The sequence below is a fragment of the Podarcis muralis genome, chromosome 6, assembly GCF_964188315.1.
Source record: "Podarcis muralis chromosome 6, rPodMur119.hap1.1, whole genome shotgun sequence".
In the NCBI taxonomy this organism is placed as follows: Eukaryota; Metazoa; Chordata; class Lepidosauria; order Squamata; family Lacertidae; genus Podarcis; species Podarcis muralis.
Window position 1 is genome coordinate 27,525,191 of NC_135660.1, and position 25,694 is coordinate 27,550,884.

General features: G+C 44.6%; 1 protein-coding gene across 1 annotated transcript; it reads left to right on the forward strand.

The window, feature by feature from the left end:
* Window positions 1–517: 517 nt before the first annotated feature.
* Window positions 518–6,861, forward strand: PAQR9 (progestin and adipoQ receptor family member 9). Its single transcript, XM_028731211.2, has one exon. The coding sequence runs from the start codon at window positions 855–857 to the stop codon at window positions 2,229–2,231; it is 1,377 nt and encodes a 458-aa protein (XP_028587044.2). The 5' UTR covers window positions 518–854; the 3' UTR covers window positions 2,232–6,861.
* The last annotated feature ends 18,833 nt before the right edge of the window (window positions 6,862–25,694 follow it).

The window sequence follows — 25,694 nt, forward strand, 5'->3', positions numbered from 1 at the left end:
GTTTGTTTAAAAAAAATCTCTATGCTCTAGTACTGAAGTGTGTGTTGTCCCCTTGGGTCCTTTTTGTTTACTGTTGTCAGAAGTTACAGCCCAGTTACAGGAAAAGAAGAACCAAGTCCTGCTGTATTGAATGGGCTGCCCACAAATGAGGCTACAGATCTTTGTGTCTGTTAATGAACACATCGCGACATGTTGCTTTAAATCAATTTTCACTGCGCCTAAATCTATGGCTTTTGTGCACGCCTCTATAACATCAGCCTCTTGCCTTCTCCCCCGTCAACGTTCAAGCACAGGAGCTGACATCGAGAGACCTCCAAGGTAAGCCTAAGGAGATCGAATTGCCAGTGAGAGGAGGACAGCACCGCGGAGAGAGCAGAAGGGATCCCTTTTCTTGGCCAGGGTTTCGCCTAGTATTCAGAGAAAGTGACAGATGGGAAGGCAGGCAGGCAAGTGGGGGGGGGGGGAGGGAAGGAGGGAGGGAGGGCTCACGCGGCGGCGGGGGCGGGGGCGGGGCATCCCCGGCTTTAGCAATTAATCGGTGCTCCCGGAGAGCTGAAAGGCACTGCAGTCTATGCCTCGCGTCGGGGGCATCAATCATTCAACCGGCGCGCGGCACCGAGGGCGCAGTTGGGAAAGGGGAAACTTTCCCCGCAGATGATTTAAGAAACCGAAGCCGCGGCGCAAGCGGGTGGGGAGTCTGGCTGAGCTATAGAAATTGACCCAGGCGTGCCTGGCCGGGCTTGAATTACCGCGGCGATGCGCCTGCCGTTTCTCCCTGCAGGAGCTGCTGCTGCGCGCTGGCTGGGGGCGAGCGAGGCTGCTGCTACTGCTGCCTGCCTCCTGCCCTTGCTGCAATGAATGATGCGGGAAGAGGAGGAGGAGGAGGCGGTGGCCGCCGGCGCTGCTCGGGCGAAGCACAAATCCACCGCAACTCCTCCAGTAGCAGCAGCAGCAGCAGCAGCAAGGAAAGCGGCTTTGCCTTGGTGAGCTTACATCACAATCCCGGCTCGGGCTGCTGTTTCTCTAAGCGGCACGCAGCAGCCGGCGGCCGGCCTCTCCTCCAGCCCCACGCCGGGGAGCCGTCGAGGGAGGAGGGCGCCAGGATGCCCGCGGTCGGCGGATCCGACGAGGGCCAGGCGCCCCCTGGAGCCGCGCCGTCGCCCAAGCCTGCCCGCTCCTCGGGCCGTCCGCCGTCTCGTCGGGAAGGCGGCCCCGGCCCGCTGCTGCGCTGGGACGAGGTCCCCGACGACTTCGTGGAGTGCTTCATCCTGTCGGGCTACCGGCGCCTGCACTGCACGGCGCAGGAGTGCCTGGCGTCGGTGCTGCAGCCCACCAACGAGACGCTCAACTTCTGGACGCACTTCGTGCCGCTGCTGCTCTTCGCCGCCAAGTTCTGCCGCCTGCTGCTGCTGCGCGGCGCCGGCGACGTGCCCTTCCACCACCCGGCGCTGCTGCCGCTCTGGTGCTACGCGTCGGGCGTGCTGCTCACCTTCGCCATGAGCTGCACGGCCCATGTGTTCAGCTGCCTCTCGCTGCGCCTGCGCGCCGCCTTCTTCTACTTGGACTACGCCTCCATCAGCTACTACGGCTTCGCCAGCACCGTGGCCTACTACTACTACCTGCTGCCGGGCCTCAGCCTGCTGGAGCCCCGCGCGCTCAGCCGCTACCTGCAGCAGCGCCTGGGCTGGCACGTGGACTGCAGCGCGCCGCTGGCCGCCTACAGCGCGCTGGTGCTGCCCGTGGCCTTCGCGCTGGCCGTGGCCTGCACCGTGGCCTGCTGCAAGAGCCGCTCCGAGTTTTGCGCCTACCCCTTCGCCATCCGCACCTTCGTCTTCGTCATGCCGCTCAGCATGGCCTGCCCCATCATGCTGGAGAGCCTCCTCTTCGACCTGCAGGGCCACAACCCCACGCTCTTCGTCCACTTCTACCGCCGCTACTTCTGGCTGCTGGTGGCCGCCTTCTTCAACGTCAGCAAGATCCCCGAGCGCATCCAGCCGGGCCTCTTCGACATCATCGGCCACAGCCACCAGCTCTTCCACATCTTCACCTTCCTCAGCATCTACGACCAGCTCTTCTACGTCGAGGAGGGCCTGCAGCAGTTCCTGCAAGGGCACGCGCCCGCCTCGCCCACCTTCGCGGGCACGGTGGGCTACATGCTGCTCTTGATACTGTGCCTGGGCCTGGTCATCAAGAGGTTTCTCAACGTCCCGGAAGCCTGCAAACAGGATTGAGGTAGCCTCCCCTTACGGTTTCTGTTGCAGGTCTCGTTTTAAATCGCCCAGAGGGTATTTTTAAAAAAAATTATTTTATTTTGCCTGCTTGCCGCAGAAAAAACTCAAGGAGGTTGACTCTCTAAGAACTAAGCCCTGGTACCTTTCAGAGAAAGGTGCTAAGAAGAGCACTGAATTCGTCCAAATCAAGCACTGAACTCCTTAGGGGAAAATGAACACTTCTGTTTCTCTGGAAACAAATTTAGATTTTAGAAAAAGGCGCTCGAGCCGCATCACTGTATACAACTTACTCTTATTTATTGCTGCTTAGGATACAAAGAAAAGCCATTTAGGACCCTTTCCTGAACTCTCCTACAATTTGATCCTCAGTAAATTTTTTGAAAGCAAGCCGCACCGTCTTACTTTCAACTAATGTGCCTAGGATCAAGGTTTCAGGGGAACAATATGCATGGACCATATGAATGCTATCTATTGATTTCAGACTGTCTATGAGATGTTATTTCAATTAGCAATATATGCTAGGCCTGCACTGACAAACTGTTGAGATTTAAAATCAGATAATGCACATGATTCACTCAAGGATGTGTGTGTGCATTTTCTGTTAAAGTATTTTGAAGTCATATGCACTGGAACTTGGTTTTCAACACAAGCAGATTGAGTTCTGTTTCTTTTTGCATTAACTTGCCTTGGCCCCAAGGCAAATGCAGTACTTAAAACTTCTGTATAGAAATACCTTTAAGTAACTGTGAACTATAGTGGAACTGGGTTATAATTTGATCAGAAGCTGTTGGTTAAACTGTGAGAAACAAAAGGTGAGCAGGGAACATAGCCAGCCCAACCTCTACACATAAAACCCGCCTCTTGCAAATGCTTTATACAGTCGTACCTTTATACAGAATGCCTTGTGAGTCGAATGTTTTGGCTCCCGAACGATCGAAACTCGGAAGTGACTGTTCCGGTTTTCAAACGTTCTTTTGGAAGCCGAAAATCCGACGGGGCTTCCCTGGCTTCCGATTGGCTGCAAGAGCTTCCTGCAGCCAATCAGAAGCCGCACTTCGGTTTTCGAATGTTTTGGAAGTCGAACAGACTTCCGGAACGGATTCCATTTGACTTCCAAGGTACGACTGTACTCTGGTTCTGGTGCCCATTTACAAAATATGCATGTCTTGACAGTTGTGAAGGGTGCACATTTATATAAATGGCACGTAAGCTGAAAGTATAGCTGAAGGAGTTGTTCACTTTAGAACTAACATAGTTTCAGAACATCCTAGAAAAAGTAGCACTAAATACAGGACCAAATCACCAGTGAGTTTATTAATGTGTCAGAGTATGATTGCACTATTAGTTATCCTGGCATAACAGCCACAGAACAAACTTTCTGATTTGCTTACATACATACATACATACATACATACCCAGGGGGGGTATGGCAGATTTGAGCTGAAAGAGAGCTTTACAACAATCCAATGGCAACTTCTTTTATCACCTCCTGTGCTATATGATAGTGGCAGGGTTGTTACACCTCTTGGTCAAGTTTACAGTTTCATAGAAAAATATGTGGATGTCCCAGGATAGATGACAAGGAAGTGTTCATGAAAGATGCTGAAAATTTTATGTTCACGTTGAAAGCAACTGTTATCTCAGGACTATAACTCGGGGGGAGGGACTGACTACTTCTGAATTTTGATTGTGTAAACAAATCATCGGTAAAACTTATGAAAATAAAAGCTCAGAGGCACAGAGAGAAAATCCGCAACTGTACTGTTTCAGGAGAGTTGTGGAAGTAAACAAAGCACTGGTCCATGATTCCTATTCCAAGAAGAAAAACCAGCATTTAGAAACCTACAATAATAAGCTTTTATGGACTAGAACCCATTTCATCAGGTGCATGAAGTGTTTCCTCAGTTGGAATAACACACACACACACACACACACACACACACACACACACACACACACAAACTGGGGGCAGTGATGGGATCATAAGCAGCACAGCAAAGAACAACCTGAATTGTGGGCAAGACATGCTGTGCCATTTCTGTGCAAACTCAGCACAGTGACCACTCACAATGCCAGTAATTGATTATAATCTTAGCTTTCCTGTGCTAATTTGAATACCCATAGTGTGGGAGAGAACCTTGGGTACAGTCAAGCCCTAAATGAATAAAACCAGACTCCTACAAGCAATTATAGTTTGGCAGTTTTACACCAGGGGCTCCTATTGAAGTTGTTCTGTTCATCGGCTGTCTCTTCATCAACAGCGGTGTCCTGGGTGATTTATTTATTTGTTTATTTATGCTTTTGATCATTGTGATTCTCAAAGAACGGATACAGTTTTAAAACATTAACAGCACAACTACAATCATAAAAGCGAGGAACAATTAAACAACTAAGCCGAACAAATAACAAAACACTTGTCTAAAGAGGAAGGTCCTAATTGCCTGGAATGTTCTCTCCCTGGTTTGTGAGCTTCCCCATTTTTTTGTGTCAGATTTGTGTCTGTACCAGTTTGTCCCAGGTAGACAGCAAAAAGACATTGCTTGCAGGTCACTGCATATATCCAGTTTGGAGAGGAGCAGGTGAATGAGTCCCTGACAGAGTGGCCTTGTGTAATGTTGTTACCTTGTTGTTGGGTAATGTTAGATTGTGTAATGTTGTTACCTTAAATTGATATAGTCTAGGTTTGTTGCAGAGCCTGGTTCCTCAGGTGTGTGTCTCACTAGTTGTCCTGTTGCTGGTAAGGGAACTCTTAGAGATCAAGCCAGCCACAGGACCTATGAAAAGGAATATCATTGTCCGACGTGGTCATCCATCATCTTGCAGGCTTTTGGGTAGAGGCCTCTCCTTGCTTACAAACAAACACCCTTTTTGCTGTCTTGCCTAACACAAACAGGTCAGTCTTTGCCCAAAGTCTGTGTACATCAGAACATTAAAAAGAAAACAGCAGAACATTTCACTCTCCCAGAACGCACTGCTGCTTACAGGAAAATCACTGCACTCCAAAACCAAAGGGAGTTTTCTAAGGGAGGTTCCAGCACGGAAATGCCAAATTTGAATGTACATATAAGCAGTTTGAATCAATTATTTTAAGAGTCAAATTGGAAACAAATCTTTCTCTTCCACTCGGGGCTTTGAATTAGCATAGCAAAGCACAGAGCATTACTGCAGTTGGGAGTGGTCACCGTGCTTATTTTGCACACACCTGAGCTTTCCATGGAAACATCACTAACTGTTGAATTTCATGGCCTTTGGGCTCCACTGTTTACAGTGGTGCCTCGCAAGACGAAAAGAATCCGTTCCGCGATTCTTTTCTTCTAGCGGTTTTTTCGTCTTGCGAAGCAACCCCATTGGCGGCTAAGCGGATTAGCACTATTAGCGATTTAGCGCTATTAGCCGCTTAGCAGGCTTAGCGGCTAAGCTGTTAAAAGGCTATTAACAGCTTAGCGGCTTTGAAAAAGGGGGGGAAAGCGGGGGGGAAATGGCGAGACCCGCAAGACGTTTTCGTCTTGCGAAGCAAGCCCATAGGGAACTTCGTCTTGCGAAGCACCTCCGCGACGGAAAACCCTTTCGTCTTGCGGGTTTTTCGTCTTGCGAGGCATTCGTCTTGCGGGGCACCACTGTACTATTTTGCACCCTCTATACCTCCGGGTATGACTGTAGAAAATCTACCAACTGAAGATACCTCTTTGTGTGTGTGATGGTGGGTTCCAGTTCACAAAACCTTATGCTACAATATACCTGTTAGTCTTTTTGATGCCACAATACTAAATGATTTTTATTTTTTACTATAATGAACTAGCACAGCTACCCCTCTGTTGATCCATAATCCTACATAAGAATGTAAAAAAAGCCCTGCTGGATCAGGCCAAAGGCCCATCTAGTCCACTATCCCGTTCTCTCAATGGTCAACTAGATCCCTATGGGACGCACAACAACACTCTCTCCCCTCTTGTAATTTCCACCAACTCATATTCAGACTCCCATATTGACAACATAGCCATTTTGGTTAGTAGGCACTGATAAGTAACCTTATCATGTAGCGGTGGCCTTGAATTTCGATAGCAGAAACATGTATTGTGGATTGGCCTAAATGGGATACTTTAAAATGTAAGGAACTTAGGTGAAATGTAAGGAACTTAGGTGAAGTAAAATTGTCATTCTCTGTTCCTCTTTCTCTGTTCCATACTCTTTCTCTGTTCCTCTGCTATTTCCTAATTCAACATTGTGCAGTCATAGATGGGCATTAAGAGTCACCTAATTTCAGGATAATCCGAAGGTGTGTTTTTTTAGGTGACTCTGTTTTTTCAGTTTCCTGTTAGATGTGTGGATAAAGAGCACCCCCACCCCCTTAATGAAGAAATTCTAGAGCAGTTCAGGTTCAAAAGTTGTTCTGTGATGAACAGTTGCTTTTATTCTTGAGCAGACATTCTGTCAGTACTCATATCATTTTAAGGCTGTAAGCAAGGCAGTATTTTTTCCAGAGGGGGAGATAACATAATCCGAGCAAATCGTGACAATAATTGTCATGACATAGTGGTATGGTACTATATAATGCAAGGATATTATACTATGAAGTTTAGGTGGCAAACCATTGGTTTTCTCCATTGGAAATAAATGGTATCATTTGTTAGTGGATTGTTCCTGGTTTGATTTGAAACATAGGTACTCTTCTCTTAGGTCATCAAATCACAGATAAGACCAGAACACTGAGGCCCTCCCGTGCAGGTAGAATGGTTGGGTTCTGCTTAATAAGCCAAGATGAACACGTTTTTTGCCTACGCCTGCAGCAGAGCAAGCAAACAAGCCAGGAACCCTTCAGCCAACCATAGTTTCCCATTTAATCCAAACTGGGAAGCTATGGTTGCCAGCTTCCAGGATATTAAACCATAATTTGAAGTTGGTTTAATATCCTGACTTGTTCTGCAGTGAATAATCATTGTTTTCAGGTTTGGGCAAAATGGGAAACTATGAATAATTACAGGGCTCCTGGTTTAGTTGTGTGTCATGAAAAGCTAGGAGCAGAGGGGCTGTGTGAGGGGAGGGGAAAGGACCATTCATATTGTGGATAACTGAGCTGAGATGTATTTATTATAATTTATATTTGTTTATTAAATTGTATACTGCCCTTCATCTGAAGATCACAGGGTGGTTCACAAAATAAAAATACAAAATGAGAACACAAATACATAATAAAACAAGAACACAGAAATCAAAGCAATAACCTTTCTCCCATAAACACATTTAAAAGGCCATAGAATGTTTAATCAGCCAAAGGCCTATTTATAAAGAAACATTTTCGCCTGGTGACTGAATGATTATCAGCACCGGATTAATGCTTAACCATGGTTATGTTTTCCTTAACCATGGCTAACTGTTACATTTTAATACATTAGGATTTTTTTTATATAAAAAATTAAATGTGCATAAATATATATATCCCACTGTTCAACTCTTAATGAAGTTTCTAGAGCAGCTAACAGAGAGTACCACCAACTATTGAAAATTAGAGTCATCACATTAAAACAACAAATAGCAGGCCATGAGTCAAATGACAGGTGTTAAAACCAATTTAAAACACCAAGCCCAGTAAGATAACAGGTATCAGTACAATTATAAATTAAGTATCGGCCACAATCTAGAATGTGAAACCACAGTTTGATACACATTTTGTGGCCTTAACCTTCATTAGTCTCAGTTATGGCTAAACATTATGTAAAAAGAAAAAAGGTCCTGGCTGGGGAAATAGATGTTTATTTCACAATATGCAGTATATCAACATTTTGTTTCTCTTTAGCCAAATCTGCCCAGCCTGTGACTTTGTATAGTTTCATACGCTTCTCTTCTCCAAATGAGGAGCAGCTGCAGGTTTTAACCTTTTACCGTATTCTGCACATATTCCGCGTATACGGCACAGTGAATCTGACATGGGCTTGCTAAAAATAAATGTTGTTGTTTGGGTGAAATTCATCCAGAACAACATAATTGTTTTAATGATTTGCCCCCAAAATGACTCACCCAGCCTTCAAAATAAATAATTTATCCGAAGCATTTCTCCAGGAGAGGCCATTAGAGCATCGAGTTCGGCAATTAAGAAATGCACTGGAAAATGGAAAAGTCAAGGAGTTAACACTCTCACTGCTATGAGAAACCTCAGAGTCCAATTTAAATCTGAAAAGAGGTTTATACAGTATAATGAGTGGCGGGTGGGTTTTTTGTTTTGCTTTTTGTGCTTAGTAGTTACATCGTCAGGGGCATCCTGCAAAGCAATGTCAGAAAGGCCGTGGCGAATGGTAAAAATACATTTGATATTTAGACCATGTGATGGCTTCTATATATATCTCAATTACAGATAAAAGCTTATGGTGCTGATATGGTGTTAGCTGTTCTTACAGCTACTTACTTTACTACTCTTTCCACCTAGAGACCTAACAGCCTTTCTCCTAGTCGGGAGTAGTTTCATGATCCATGGATATGAAGCATGCTAACTCCCAAGTCCACCTAAGGAGTCAGTTGTTACTTGTGGTTGCTTACATGTGTTTTACTGGATCTATCAGAGGGCAAATATTTGTTTAGAAATCTTTATATACTGCCCTTCACCCCATTTGAATTTCAGGGCGGTGTAAACCCAATTTATGTCATAACAAGAAATAATAAGACAGCCAATAAAATAGATCACGTTAGATCACCATTTTTTAATTGAAAATCATTGCTAAGGCTATCTGTGCTTCAGATATCGATTGCCACATTTCTATGCAGGATACCTAGGGTGCAAGTATTTGAATGTTTTAGCCCCGTTGAATGGCACACCTATAGCAAAGGCGGCATAGTTTGCTAATTGTTGATTTATCGTCCGTAAATATGGAGAGAAAGCTTCTATAATATGAAGGTCCATCATTTTCTTTTTGGTTTTAAGTCAGTGGCAAAAGCTATGCTACGTTATTTGTGAGCAAGAGGCAACTCCAGATAGGTATGAGGGCATGACGCCATTCATTATATCCGTAGACATATTCTATGTCCAGACACCAACTCTGCCACTGAGGGCTGTTTAGGGAAGAGATTTGTACAAAGCATTGAATATTTCTTCCTTTCTGTAATGTGTCTGGATTCAAAGCCTTTCTCTAAAACATTGTAGGGGAATGGGATGGCCATTGTTCATTGGTGTCAGCGGCTGCCTCAGGTCCCAGCTCACAAAAGACCAACGCCAGTTGCTCTTTATAAACAAAAGTCTTTATTGCGGTTCATTGTTGGTTTGACATCAGCGCTACGTCTGAGTCCTTAGACCGGCGAAGCTCCATCTGAGTCTCCACCCCCTGTACACCAGCTTAAGACTCTAACCTTACTCCACCTCTTCCGTCTCTCCTTTCTCCTCTGGGTCCTTCTGCCCCCCGGGGTCTCCTCCTTTCTGGACTCTTCTGACGCTGACGCTGACCCCCCTGACTCCTCCCCCTCCTTTCGGCGGGCTTTGGGACCTGGCTCCCTATCCGGGCTGCCAACTGCGCCGCCCTCCTGTACATTTGAACTTGGCGCGCGCGCCCAGCCTCCAACCTTCCTCTTGACCGTTTCCTCGCTCTCCGATGGAGGCGTGGCCAATCCTGACTCCTCTCCTCCCGCTGGCGGTGAGCCTCCTGATCCCGATACCTGGGACTCCTCCCCCCTACTGCGCTCTGGTGGGGAAGCTGGTCCTGATTTCCAACTGCTGCTCTCTGAGTCCCCTCTGGCCCCTTCTTCCTGGGGTGTCCCCCTAGGCACCCCCCTTGCTCTCACCATGGGAGCCCCTTTCTGTGAATCTTCCGATTCGCTGGAAAGACTCAGAGACCTCGGACCGCTGTCATCACTAACATTTCCTTCGGATTCCTCCCCCTCGCTCTCTATTTCCTCCCTTTCCTGTGCCTCTGCTCCTGAGCCCCTGACAATTGGTATTTGAGCAATGGACCCCCTTTATGGAAGATTCCCTAACAGACCAGGGGTAGGAATTCTCAGATCCAGGAACCAGCCCTACAAGCCTATTTAGCCCTCAGGGCTCCGCCCCCAGGCGACACACCCTCCCCTGACACGCCTCCTCTTCCCAGGCCACACCCCTTACTAGCCCTGCTTCACACCAGCCTCAGGTGGTTTTGCTGGAATGTGATCTTGAACTCTGATTATGACCCCTTTTTTGTCTGGATGGAAGATAGAAAGGTGTATGAGTGCGGAAACTAGCGTACCGCATAAACTTCAAGCTTACAGTTGCTGCCCTGCCCACTTTTGCCTCTGGGCTGGCATGAGGCCCCTGGAAGGTTTCCCAGAACAGAATGTGGCCCTCGAGCCATACAAGGCTTACAACTGTGTTTCGTAAAATAATGCACCAGTGGATGTTATCCTGAAAGCATCTTTATACACACTTACAAAGGGCAGGTGCTGTGCATACCAAGGGAAACCTGCTGGCTTTGGCAAAACATTTTGTTTGAGAGTTTATGTGATATATATGCCACCAAAAATAGTGATTTCTACAGAGAACATAATGTTTCCAGTTGCTGCAGAACATGTTCTGGTTCTCAGTTTGTTTATTTTTTTTGTCCCAAGTTGACCATACTAGATATTATAGAATGTCTGAAAGTGGGGCCTGGAGTACATTCATTTGTATGTCAGTTGTACCTACCTAAGAGTGCAGCTAAAAGTGCACTTCAAAGCATTTGTTCACCATCATTATTATTCATTAAATTTGTATACCGCCGTATACCCGTGGGTCTCAGGGCGGTTCACAACACATTTATTCAGAATTAGATTCCTTGAAATCAATGGGATTTGCTTCTGAGTGAGAACATCAAGGATTATTGTGGCACCTTAAAGACTAACAAATTTATTACGGCATAAATTTTCAAGGACCACGGTCCATTTCATCAGCTGCACTTTTTCAAAAATGGTATCCTTAGGACTGGCATCAAAATATTCATCCCTTTCTGAGGCTAACATTTTCAAGTTGAGAGGCCACAGAAAAGGTTGTGAATCCACAATTCTCCATGTTTAATATGTAGAAACGGAGCAGGCAGACAAAAACGTTACCATTCTGCCTTACTCATTCTGAGCTTCTTTTGAGCTTATTTTCTCATGTTCAGACTCCCACCTAGTTAGCCATTCCAACAGAACTGTAACTTGACTATTTTCTGTGTTTGAATCAGTAGAAGCCATCTTCTGTATTCCTCCTCGCAAAATTGTACGGGGATGTTGTACTTTGAAACTAGCTAAAATCATTTGGTTGTTGTCCACATGCCTTACAGCAGGATGTTGTTGGGTGACTCCAACTCCCATCAGCCCCAGCCAATGTGGCTAGTGGTCAGGGTCGATGGGAATTGTAGTCCAACAATATCTGGAGGATCACAGGCTGCACACCCCTGCCTTACAAGCAAGGCATCATGCACACAGTAATTGCCCAATTATGCACATTACAGTTTCCTGCTTAAGTTGTTGGAGCACAGAGCTGAGAATTAAAGTTAAAGATTCTAATTCCAGTTTGGTTGCCAGCAGTCAGTATAGTCATTCACAAGTTTTTCCTAAGAAGAAAATGTAATTAAGAACTTCGCCATAAACACTTGGGACACAATCTGGTTCAACCATGGGCAGAAAGCAGAACAAAGAGCCTGGAGCCCTTCAGGTGTTGTTAGGATGCAACACCCATCCGCTTCTGCCAGCATGGCTAATGGTCAGAGATGATGGGAGTTGTCGTCCAACAAGGTCAGGAAGGCCACAGGTTCCTCATTCTTGGTGTAGAGCCTTGTAAGTCCCCGTCCTTGCCTATATTTCAGGTAGCAGACTGAAAGTTATTACAGACAATAAGAGGTCTATGGCGTTTTCTATATTGCTACTCATCCAGCTCCATTCATTGCAACTTACATCGCTGCATAATGTGCGTATGAATGTGGGGAGGGGGAAACAGGGCTTATTTGAGTCTTGGGTATCTTCCAGGTGCTGATGCCATGTTGGGGCACCGTGGTCGTGGCTTTGTGGTGCAATCCAGCAAAGCTTTGGCACTTTTTAAAGTGCCGCCGATTTCAAGCACATGCTTGATTAACACTCAGAGAAATAAACAGTATGTTGTAGTGCTTAGCTTTGTCTAGATTGCTCACATTTTTGAAATGCAGTTTTGTTGTCCTCACTGGGGAATTAAGATCCCCCTACCCAAATTAAGTTCCATTGATTGTGCATAGGAATGAACCATTTAGTCAACAGGATTATGCCAGACATGTATTCAGTCATCCTCAGTTACTCCACCTATAAAATGGGGATTATTTGCTTAACTACCTCATCAGAAATGTTTATGAGTAAGTGTCTTCGAAACACTTTGAAAGCAATGCAGAAAGAACTAATGGAGTGTTTGACACTAAGAGTGTTGTTTACTTCTGGTGGTTCATTTTCTCATCTGTAGAAGAAGCATTTATGCCTGTAAGATTTAAACAAACAAACAAACAAACAAACAAACAATTGCAAACCCTTCCACTTGTGGTTCAGTTTCTGTTTCAAAAATGCAGTAATGATCTTGGGAGTAAACCTTATTGAATTCAATGGGACATAGTTCTGAGTAGACAGGGTTAGGATTGCACTGCAAATTCTCATTGTCTTTACCAAAATGCCTTACCCAGGTATGGTGTGAACAGCAAAGTGTCTTTACAACAGAATACAGAATTGCAAGAGAGGGGTAAGGCAAACATGTTTCTTTTGAAAATATTTATTGCTTTGCCCGGAATTTAACTTTAGTACATGCTTAGAAACAAGTCACTGTCTGTCCTGCCAGTGAAAATAAATAGGGGAAATTCTTGTTGGTTTTATATTGTTGTATTTGTTTTGGTACAACGCTGGTACAGTGTTGTTTCACCTTTCAGAGTGAAACATAAGGTACAGTTACACACTGAAATGACTGCAGTGTTCCCCAGATGTAATAATGTTACTTCAGAGAAAATTATTCACAGTCCAGTGGGGCTGACTCCCCACAAAATTGTAGCTTCAAAGACTCTATCCCTTTCCCAACCCTCGTGGTCCTCTTTTTGAAACTACTTTTCTGAATGGTACATCTGAGTAGGTGAGACAGACAAAATATATCTAGGGACTTACTCGATGAGTGGTGGTAATCAGATCTGGATAAATTTGAAGGGCAGTCTGTGCTTCAGCCAGTTTAAAGAGAAGGGTTTGGATTAAAGCCAGTTAATTCTCAGTGGCTTCCACTGGATATTTATATTATTTTGTACTTGGGTATTATTTAATTTATTTTTGCTGCCTTTGGTTTTTAAAGAGCTGGGGTGTGCCTGTAAGTACTTGATCTTATTATAATGCAGATCTCTTTCTCTCCCATGTGTTGCTTGTTGATAACAGCCTACTGAGAATTTTTCCTTCTCTGTCCTTCTTTTGGGAGCTGCCCAACATAACTTGCACAGAGTAAGAGAGATAACTCCAGCACCTATGTATTCTTTAAGGCCAATTTTATTTTCAGAAGTTGTGGTATGTGTATCTCCCTGGAAAGATTGCTAATAGAGGCATAAACTGCAATCACACTTGCTGCAGAATGGGATTTTGGTTTTTAGAGTCAATTCAGAAGTGTAGCTGAATGTGTTTACTTACTCATTCGTTCGTTCACAATATTTATATGCTGCCCAGTAACAGAGTTTTCTGGATGGCTTTTAATAACAGTAAAATGCAAACAATAAAATATAAACCAGGAGAACAAAATCAGTATAACACATCCTCACCAAGAAATAAATTTTAGATTTTAAAATGTAAGAGTCGAAGGACTAGGAAAATAAAAGGGTCTTGTCCCAAAAGGACCACAAAGTGGGCACTAGGCAAGTCTTTCTGGGGAGACCATTCCATAGCCAGGATGCAAACTGCAAAAATAGCTGTTTTCTTCTGTTGTCACCCGATGAACCCAATTTCGGGGGGGGGGGTAAAAGAGGTGAGCCCAGGTAAATATAGCTCACATGTTTGGAAGCACTCATATGTCAGCATCTCCCTGGAAGTAGAAACTCTCCCTTCAGTGGAAATGTTAAAGTAGAAACAGCATATTTGAACAGGGTGCCTATTGCCCTGCCCTGGGGTAGGCTTGAGCTATTCATTGTCGAATTTGTGGAGACCTGGTGCAACATAGTTCGGAATATCAGGCACAGTGGGGGACTATGTGTATCTCGCTTAAAAAGAGGTTGATGTGCTGCTAATACAGGTACAGCTCACAGACATGCGCACACCCAGGAGAGATGTGGTGGGCCCTCTGTTCACATAAGCAGGGACGGAGGATGTGCAGCTTGCTGTTATGCTGTCTAATACCACTTCCAAGTAGCGTGTTCAGGGGGAACAAGAGCAGCCATTGAACAACTGCTTCCTTGGTGGCCTGCCATGGATTTGGGGCTATGCACCTTTTCCTTGCATGCATTCTTTCCCTCTGCCTCCTTGCAGGGTGGCAAAAAAGAGGAGGGGAGGCGTGTCCCCAGAACTGGGCCAAATAAAGTTGCACTGTGTTTTTGAGGCTGGGAAGCTGAAATAAGAGACCTTCATTCAGCCACCTTCAGGAGCCTTAAATCAGGTGCCGTGGAAACTACTTATAGTCTCCCTGGTTGATGGCTGCAATGGGGGGGGGGATCCTTCTCCAGTCACTTTCCAGCCTCTCTTTATCAACCTTGCAGCTCTCCTCCCTTCTCCTTCCATCCCTTTTCTATTACAGGAAGGAGGAGAAGATATGTGTACCGTGTCAATGTCTGTTCATTTCTGGGGGGTTCTTGTCTGATCCAATGGGCAACAATTTCCCCTGGGCTACCAGTGAAGGAACTCCATGGTTAAAGGGCCTATATTGTACATCCCACTATGAGTTCATATTTCTGAGTTTGCTGCTGTATTTAAGAGTTTATTGAATGGAATTTGTTAGGGATATCCTTGTACCTGCTGGTGTGTTGAGCACTTGTTCTTGCCACAAGGCTTTGTTAAGATGATGCCTGTGAAAACGAAGATAGCAAAGTGCAAGTGTCTATTTTAATCTTCTGTGTTTGCTTGTTTGCTTTTTAAATGATTTGTTCTTAAAAGTCTTGGTTGCTAATTATATTGTCAAATCAAGGTACTGTACATTTTTTGGCAGAAAGGGGGGAAGTAAAGAAATCCAAATAAAACTGTTTCTGAAATCAGCTTTTAGATCAACTTGTGAAGTTTGCTTATGAACATTAGATCTGCTGGACCACAGTTCCCATTGTCTCCCATGTTACATGTAAATGATGGCCTTCGCAGCTGTAGCGATTCCATGCAATGTGTACATAAGTGTTCTCACTTGCATTTTTACTGTCACTTAGACTCAGACTGTGATGCAATCTGGAAGATGTAATGGGTGTTACTCATGCTCATTGCAGACCCATTGAAATGAGTGGGACAAATCAGTCTTAGCTGATTTAAATCCCTTTGATTTCATTGTGCTCACTTTAAGCATGGCTCTCTCTGGATCTAGCCAATATGAACAAATAAAAAGGAAAACCATACATCATTGAATTGAACCATTTTGAAACGTGTTAAGTTTCAAGAAGGCTACATTGTGGTACAGATGAGCCTTGAGCGCTTTGTCAGTGGTTTCATTTCAGTAGAATCAGCCTAGCTGGTCCTACGGTGGTTATATTACAAGACAAAGTTAGGGCCCTATCATTTCTTCAGTGTCAGCACAACACTGGGCACCATATTCTTAATAATAAGTCCTTACGACATGACTATATTCAGAAACGTTCTCTTTAGCTACCGTGGCTCAGGAAGATAGCAAAATCCCGACGATCATGTCATCAGGGCTTGGTTGCTTTAGGTAAAAAGGTAAGGTAAAGGACCCCTGGACAGTTAAGTCCAGTCAAAGCCGACTATGGGGTGCAGCACTCATCTCGCTTCAGGCCAAGGGAGCTGGTGTTTGTCCACAGACAGCTTTCTGGGTCATGTGGGCAACGTGACTAAACCGCTTCTGGCACAGTGGAACACCACGGCAGAAGCCAGAGCGCACAGAAAAGCCGTGTACCTTCCCGCCACAGCAATACCTATTTATCTACTTGCACGGGCATGCTTTCGAACTGCTAGGTTGGCAGAAGCTGGGACAGAGCAACGGGAGCTCACCACTATCGCACGGATTCGAACCATCAACCTTCCAATCGACAAACCCAAGAGGCTTAGTTTACACCAGAAGGTCACTGGTAAAGCATAACATTTTGCAAAATTCCGTACAGTATCATTTGTCTTGTTGTGCAGAGATGTCTCTTTTCATTGTTTTGTTGCCAGTTTCATTGTTTTGTTGCCAGTTGTTTCTTAGGAAGGATCCAACCTCCTTTTTAAGGAGTGATAAGGAGCTTGTTTTGATTTGTACCTATTATTGACAGTCATTGTGCCCAATTGACTAAACACTGGAGTCAGAAGATGCCCTCCTAGGCTGTATATCAGTGCCACAGGCTTGCCAGAAGTCTGTGTCAGGAGCTTCTCCACATCTCCTTGCAATCTCCATTGGTGTTCCTACTTGCAAAGCGCATGTAATCAGCAGGTGAGTTCTCACCTAGTTGGAAGGGAGCCTGCCATATATTCCGTTTTATGTTTGCACCTGTCTTTCCAGCTCCTCCTTTTGGCTTTGGGGTGTGCTATCGTCCCTCTGATCAAAATGTTCAGGCTGGTCTTGAACTGGAGAATGAAATCAAGGAGGCATCCTATCCTAAAAGGGAAGTGCTGTAGTAACAGGTGGCTTCAATTGCCCTCACATATACTGGGTACGTGTCTGTTCCAGTCACAAAAGATACAGGTAGTATCTTTCTAGATATGCTAATTCTACAAACCTGCAAGCCAAGACAGGCAAGCTGGAGTGCTTGGCATCAGAGAAGAGATAGCTATTGCTAGAATTATAGAATTGCAGAAAACTGACTGTGAACCTGTTGAACATGATTGTCTCTAGATATAAACTCTACAGGAAGGAGAGGCGAAGGTGTGCTGAATGTGGCATCATTCTTCTGGCTGCTATGTACAAAGCTCTTTTTAAAAAATTGAGACATGCACCAAAGTTATTATCCTTTACCCACTGCTTTGGGAGTGAGCCCTATTGAGTACAGATGGCAGTGTAATTATGTCACTTGAGGTGGTGACCTGTTTTGTTAATGCAACACTAATTCACTTCCTCTCTTGACACACGGTAAAGTTGATGTTGCATTAAAACAAAAAACACCGATCGCCATCTTAAGTGACACAATTAATCATTGTTCACTTTTAGTGGCTCTCCACCTCGGATGTGTGCAGGAGATGAAAGCAAGTGTAAGAATAAGTAGGTTTGGCCTTGTGTGTCTAAATCTATTCCTTCATTAAAGCGCACATATTCCACCTTTCTTTTAAGAAGAGCAAGGAGGCCAACAACAAGCTGAAGCAAATACAGTAAAACAGAATTATTAAAAGCAGAAGAACACAACCAAGTACGAGGCAGCTGTTAAGACAATTGGCATCCTCATGGAGTAAAAACCAATACAGAATTGCAAGTTTAAAATAGATCAGGGCAGGAGAGCCAGTATTGGACTCAGGTGTGAGAGAAATCGCCACTCAGCCATGAAGCTCACCAGGTAACCTTGGCCAGTTGCTCTCTCTCAGCCTAACCTACATTGCAGGGTTGTTGTGAATGTAAAGTAGGAAAGACTATGCACATCTTAAGATTCTTGAAAGAAAATTGGGATATACGTGTAGGTGGGATATATAAATCATTTACGGTATAAGAGATTTTAGCTGTCCACATTAAGGAGAGCAAAATGAGCCTCTCTCAGGAGGCTGTTCCAGAGCCTCAGTATGGCCACTGAAAACAGCCTGTCCCCAGTCCCAATTAAGCATACTTTTGGGAATGTTGAGACACACAAGGTCTGGTGCATACTTCCGGGATGGGGAACCTGCGACTCTCCATATGTTGCTGGACTCTATCTCCCATCAGCCCCAGCCACATTGCTAATGGTCAAGGATGATGAAACTACAGTCCAACAATATCGGGGTGGGTGGGGCACAGGGTCTCCACCTTGCCATATATCATGTGGGTGAGATTAATAGCAGTAAATTTGCTGTTAATCTAATTACTATTCTATAGAAAAGCACTAGTATGTCAGAGAAACCACCATCTTTGTAAGTGACAGCCATTTGTTTAAGTCTGGAAAGATTAAACACTTGTTATCGTTGGGACCCACACTAAGACAGATGAGAGCTAACCAAATAGAGTGCTACCTCAGGTTACATACGCTTCAGGTTACAGACTCTGCTAACCCAGAAATAGTACCTCGGGTTAAGAACTTTGCTTCAGGATGAGAACACAAATTGTGTGGCGGCGGCGCAGCAGCACCATTAGCTAAAGTGGTACTTCAGGTTAAGAACAGTTTCAGGTTAAGAACGGACCTCCAGAACGAATTAAGTTCTTAACCCGAGGTACCACTGTAGTGCATCATAGTTTTTATTCACTGGTATGTATCTGCAAGCTCCTGCTGTGGTAAATTAGGTATTTGCCATGTTGTGCTGCGTTGCTCCTGAGTTGTCAGCACACCAGTCTCAGTTGTGGTCATTCTCCTGACATGACATTTGTCACAGTAGTGACTTGCAAAAGGCAAGGAAAGGGGATTGCATTCCACACTAGAAAGCACAATAAAAAAAGAATGGTATTTCCCGGGAATAATTGAATTTCTTACTAAGGACATCAATAACGACTTGCTCGCCTTGGTCTCCATGTGCAGCAGTACCAGAAAGTAAGCAAAATCTTCAGCCTTGTATTACATAGCACTCTGGAGAGGATTGGTTCCCCTCTGTTTTGCAAAGCAAAATGGGAGGTTTATACATCCATGTTGCTGCTTGCTTAGTTTCCTCTGCATTGCCCATAAATACTTCCTGGTTTGCAGGCGTTTTTAACTCTGAAACACTATCCAGCTGCTTCTGGATTGCTATGTATTAAGGAAGATTAGTCTGGGTCCTATTCTGCAAAAAAATTATGCCTTGGGTAGGAAGTACCATATTTTTCCGTGTATAAGACTAGGTTTTTTCCCTAAAAAATAATGTCCAAAATTTGGGGCATCCTATAGACGGATAGATCTCCCCCCATTTTCTTAAATCAGAGTCCCCCCAAATAGGGGGTGTCTTATACATGGGGGCATCTCATAGACGGAAAAATACGGTAGTTCCTGATTGTGTGCCTAGATTGAGGGATGGGCCAGTATAGAGCGCACCACGCAATTACTTCTTGTACACCAAGAGCAAAATTGTAGTATAGTAATTATCTTGGCGTGAGGGACAGGTTGAAGACATAATTCAAAAAGTGTGTCATGAGTATGAATGGGCAAATCTGCCAAATTTTGGATGCTCTCAGTTTTTCATTTATTCCAGTCTTCAGTTCAAAACAACCAAAAGTTCAGCTCTTCATGTTTCCATGTCAGTTAAAAAGAAGAAAAGAAAGAGAAATCTTCATGGAAAGTTATCAGTGTTTAACTGAAAATCTCCTAACAGAGTTGTACTGCAAAATTCGTTTTGAAGGATGACTACGCTTCAGAAAGTGAACTGTTTTGGGAAGTTCAAATTAGGTAGGTTTGCTTTTAGATATGAACTGAACTGGGATGACAACGATGATGATTTGTTCTCCATCCATACTGTTGAGTTAGTTTTACCATCCATTTTGTCCACCAAGAGGAGGTTCCTAATAATATAACCTCCATACAGGATTGTTGCACATCTTAGAAATTGAGTCTGCAATCCCAAGTATGCTGAATTGTGTTAAAGCACTACTGAATGCTGGGGGCCTTAATTTTCAAGTAAACAGGTATGGAATTGGGCTGTAAGTTTGCATTCAGGCAATATTTTTCTTTAGTAAAGTAAAGATAAAGGGACCCCTGACAATTAGGTCCAGTCGTGACCGACTCTAGGGTTGCGGCGCTCATCTCACTTTACTGGCCGAGGGAGCCGGTGTACAGCTTCTGGGTCATGTGGCCAGCATGACTAAGCCGCTTCTGGCGAACCAGAGCAGCGCATGGAAACACCATTTACCTTCCCGCTGGAGCGGTACCTATTTATCTACTTGCACTTTGACCTGCTTTTGAACTGCTAGGTTGGCAGGAGCAGGGACCGAACAACTGGAGCTCACCCCATCGTGGGGATTCGAACCGCAGACCTTCTGATCAGCAAGTCCTAGGCTCTGTGGTTTAACACACAGCGCCACCCACGTCCCTTTCTTTAGTAATGGTTGCAAAAAAAAACAAGTGCATGGGTGTGAGGCATGTGCCTCCTAAACTATGGTATCAACTGGGACAATGGTACCAAGGTTCTTGTGCTATCCTTGCTTTGCTATTCCTGCTGATCCTTTTATCCATTTTTTTGAACTACAACTCCCAGCATCCCTATGCATTAGCTATGCTGACTGTGGCTGATGGGACTTGGAGTCCAGCAGCATCTGGAGGGGACCAGGTTGGGGAAGGCTAGCCATAAACATTGCAAAGGTTGAAGAATAGAAGAGGAACTTCCTCACAGAATAAGCAGAAAGGGTTTCCATTACACCCGGTGTGACTTAATATGCACTGTATATCTTGGAGTCAAATTGAACCGACGAAGCAGGTCTGCAGATACAGTTTCCACTCACAATTTAATCTGATCAGAATTAAACATTCATGCTTTTACTGGGTTTCCTATGGGCACCCTTTAAGATTTAATGCACCAGGAAAGCATTAAAGTTTTGCATTGAAAGAACTTAGGGTTGTGAGTTTTTTTAGTGCAAAGCAATACCAAAAAAAAAAAGCAAAGCTCTGTGATTCAATATTAATTGTAGCTTATGATATATACACCAGCCATATGTGGTATGTTTCTCTCAACTTTTAAAGTGCTTGTTTTAAGAGAACAGGCTGGAATACTAAGGCAACTTACCGTATTTTTAGCTCCATAAGACGCACTTTTTTCCTCTTAAAATCTAAGGGAAAATGTCTGTGCGTCTTATGGAGCGAATGTGTGGTCCCTGGGGCTGGGGGAGACTACCCGGGCTTCCCCCGCCAGCCCGACCTGCTCTTTGGGGCTGGTGGGGGAAAGCTGGGCTTCCCCCCGCCAGCCCCAAAGAGCAGGTCAAAGGGAACCTGAAGCCTCTGGAGCGCAGTGGGAACTCCCGCCGCGCTCCAAAGGCTTCGGGTTGCCTTCACTGAAGCCTGGAGAGCGAGAGGGGTCGGTGCGCACCGACCCCTCTCTCTCTCCATGCCTCCAAGGTTGCTGCCTGAAGCCTCCAGAGTGCGGCAGGAACTCCTGCTGCGCTCCGGAGGCTTCGGGTTTCCTTCACTGAAGGCGACTGAACGCATTTTGAACGCACTGAACGCACCTTGTTTTAGAGGGGCACTGAAGCGCTGAAGGGGCGCTGCACAGAGAGGGGAGAATTTTCTTTTCTTGTTCTCCCCCTCTAAAGCAAGGTGCGTCCTATGGTCAGGTGCATCCTATAGAGTGAAAAATACGGTAAGTCCACAGTGGTTGGTTGAGTGGGGTGAGACAGAATTGCTTCCTTGGCTTTCCAATGCGGAGGTTGCTGTTGGTAACCATGGTGTGGGTGCAGCGACAGGAGCATCAGATTGTCTTTGCTGCTGCGCCCGCACTGCACCAACCTCCCTACTGCCTTACCTCTCCCGCTCTTGGTTACTGGCAGTGACTTCCATGTTGGGAAGTTAGGTGAACACTCCATCCTGCCGTCCACTATTGACTTAAGGAAGTTCACAGAAGAGTTTCCCACCCCTCCTTTCTGCAACCACCTGCACCCTTCTACAAAGCTTCTCTGTAGGGTTGGGGGGCCCAGAACAACGTGGGAAAGGGAATAGGGCTGCTGGGGGACAGTACTGCTGCTGGGGCTGGACTACAAGGCTAAAGCCCAGGGACCTGCAGGTGATGGGGGCAGCACCAAAGAGGCACAAAAGCACAAGGATCAATCTGTGTATGCCAGGGACCCACCTGGCTGAGCACAGATCATAGCAGTATCCTTTCTTCTTATCTTCAGAAACATTTTATAACCAGGGGACTGTTAACTGGACTTGCACATGGCTACAGATGCTCATTTTTAACATTTTTACTTTAAAAATTTAAATATAATGCTAGTTATTTCCAAAGAACTGTTCAGCATCAGAGCAGGGAAGGAAGGGATTCTTTCCTTCTGGTAATGTTCTTAAGTTATCTTATCAGAGTATCCAGGTCAACATCTGTAATTTAACTTTTTCAAAGTATATTTGGTATTATATCTGGTATTATATCACATAAAAATTGACCGATATTTAGAATTACATAATAAATATGAGCACATGCAGAGTGTACTAAAAGAGTAGTACAAGATCCATGCTTACAATATACAATGCTGGTAAAGGAAAAATATTTATTGGAGATATTTCATATATTAAACTTAGTTGTAAGAGATTGCTAATATCCCAGACTAAGCCCCCCAAACCTCAATTAATCAGTATTATTAAACCAATTGTTAGTTGCATGTGAAGTTTTTCTCTGCAACCAATCATTTTCCTTGGTTCATTAATCAATTTTCTTAAAAAAGGTTGTTGCAGTTAATTGTCAAACTTCCATCTGCTTGTACCTGTATAACATAACCCTACCACACACATATGCAGTCGACCACTGGAACTTTCCATCTTCAAAATGGAAAAGGCAAGTACAGTAGTATGGCTGGGTTTTAAGTAAAAAGACTGGACAGATTCCAGGAAGATCTGAGCACCTGCCAGTTACCAGGTAAGCTGCACAAAGCATTATGCTTTCTTCCCCGCTTCCTATTGACAAAGAAGTTTGCAAAATTTATGCAAAGTAGATAATGCAAACACCAACATGTGTTCCTCCCAGTAGCAGTTTGTCTGGTAGAAGTGTAAACAACAGTAGCACAGTGATTAAGGCATTAGGGGCCACCAAGAGTCCCAAGGAAGGAAACCTAAATATATCCGACACATTGTCATGAGTGCTTGGATCAGAAATGCATTCCAAAGGGGGTGATGATTAGTTAGGCAATGCCTAGCAAGAGGCAGAGCAGGGGAACAGAGTGTACGTAAAAGTCTGGCTCCGCTGAAGCTAAAAGAAACCTGAGATTGAGAGTACAGAACTTACATAATGCAGAGATATGAGGTACATAAGAAGAGCTCTGTTGTGCTTTATGATTTACATTTTTTGTTTTCTTTTTGTTATATTTGCACATTTCCCCCCCACGAATCAATTTTTTTAAAAGCTTTTTTAAGAGCCCTGCTGGATCAGGCCCAAAGTCTAACTCAACTGTTCCCACAGGGACCAGCTGAGTACATCTCTTCTTGTATTCCCCAGCAACACCACAGAGGTGTTGGTGCCTGTGATACCGTAGTATGCTGTTATTTCTTTGCCCAAAATGTAAAAATTAATGGGTTGCTTGTTGCTTTATATTAAAAGGAGGGCCTGGTCCGGAAGAGGAGCCCATGGCCTACTTTTGAGCATCCCACAAGCATCTGCTTGGCCACTGTGAAAACAGGGAGCCAGAATAAATGGGCCATTGGCTTGATCCTGCAGGGAGTGGTAGGAGGTGTTTTAAATTGACCACAAGGGGGAGCAAGAGGGCCACTCAGTGCAGTCAATTGTAAGCTGTCCAGGGAGGTCAAGAAATTGGGCTTTGCAAGGCGTTCCTTGGCTGCGTTCCTGCTCCCAGGTTTCTCAAGGTCAATGCTTGCTTTGCTGCTTAGAGCCCAGTCAAGAAATGGAGCTACTTGTAGCAAAGGCATCCAGACTCCTGAATGTGTTTTTTCTTAAGGGGATAACGCTGCTAAACAGTGAAATGTGCAGCTGCACTCAGGGAGAAGTGATCTCTCTGTTGTGAGGTCAAACCCAAGTCCTTTGCTGGGTTGCCGCCCGAGCCATTTGCTTTAAGAGCAACACAGGATTTCCCTGGGGACCATGAAAAGGGTGGGAACCGAAATGAAACAGTACGATGGGAGTTTGACTGAGGAAGAGTATCTGTCAGAACAGCTGTTTTGATTTCATCACAGTTGGTGATAAATGAAAACGAAAAAGTGTTTGGGAAAGGGAGGAACTTCAGCTTGGGTGACTGAAAAGAAAAATTGGGTGTGAAGCACCAGCAGCTGCAGTGTGTAATCAGCCAAAGCAACCCCACATGTCTCATTTAAAACTAATTGATCTGATGCTTTTTCCATGTAAACAAGATGATCTGCACCAGTGCGAAGTGTGTGTGTGCTTTGCTTTAGGAGTGAAAGCCCATTGCTTTCAATGGGACTTTTATTGCCGAAGAAGTCTGCCTAGCTAGCATTGCAACCACAGTAAAGAAAACCGGGCAAACAAAATTATAACTATGAAGGACCACTATAAGGTGAAACTGTGGGCTGGGAATGAGAGCTCTGCAGTGGAGCGTTCTAAATTTAAAAACCTAAAAATATAGCACTGGAGCTAATACAAAGGGGATCTTACAGTGACTTTTGAGTTCTCTGAAGCTGAAAATGCTGTTGTGGGTGTTTGTGAGTCATCACGTTATAGGCACGTTAAAAGCAGCTTTTTAATAATAATGTTACACGCCTTCCCAGTCTCCGCCAAGCGGCTGCACAGGATTCCAAGGGTTGCAGGCGTGCTATGCAGGGTTTGTGTTTCCTTTGGGAATGGAGAACAACAGGGGCTGTGTGACTTTATGATATATGGTTTATTTACACTGGTAAACAACCTGGAGCTTTCAGTGGAGGGGCTCACAGCAGCAGCACCCCCAAAACATGCCAGATTATTCCACAGTATCAACATCCCTCCTCTGCAGCCTCTCTGGTTCCTGATTGCATCACTCTAGTCCTAACCCCATTGCTCCTAAGCTTTCCTTTTGTACCTAAGGGAGAGTCCCCACATTTGCATTCCTACAGTATTTCCTTTGATCCTGTGTTGCGTTAACACTTGCTTAGCCATGGAGGTTTCTGAATAACCTTGGGCAAAGCTTTGTCTCAGAGGCGTACCTTCCTGGCTAGCCTGTTCTGGAAAGGTAAGTGAGATTCAAAATAGTGGGGCATTTAGTAATGAGCAATTTTTAGAATTAATATTTGGGTGGTCTCCATTGATTCTAAAATAAAATGCCTTGGATGTGGGGTGGGGTGGGGGGAGTGGAACCAAAGTGATTGGCCCACTTCTATTTACACCCAGGTATTTTTTTTCAGTTTATCATCTCTAATGATTAGGAAAACGGGAGGGGGGAGGATTAAAAAAAAAATCCCAAGTAGAGTGGTACCTCGGGTTACAGAGACTTCAGGTTACAGGCACTTCAGGTTACAGACTCCACTAACCCAGAAATAGTACCTCAGGTTAAGAACTTTGCTTCAGGATGAGAACAGAAATCGTGCGACGGCAGCGGTAGGCCCCTTTAGCTAAAGTGGTACCTCAGGTTAAGAACAGTTTCAGGTTAAGAATGGACCTCCAGAACGAATTAAGTTCTTAACCTGAGGTACCACTGTAAAACAAGAAAACGCTGCTTTAAATCAAAATGTT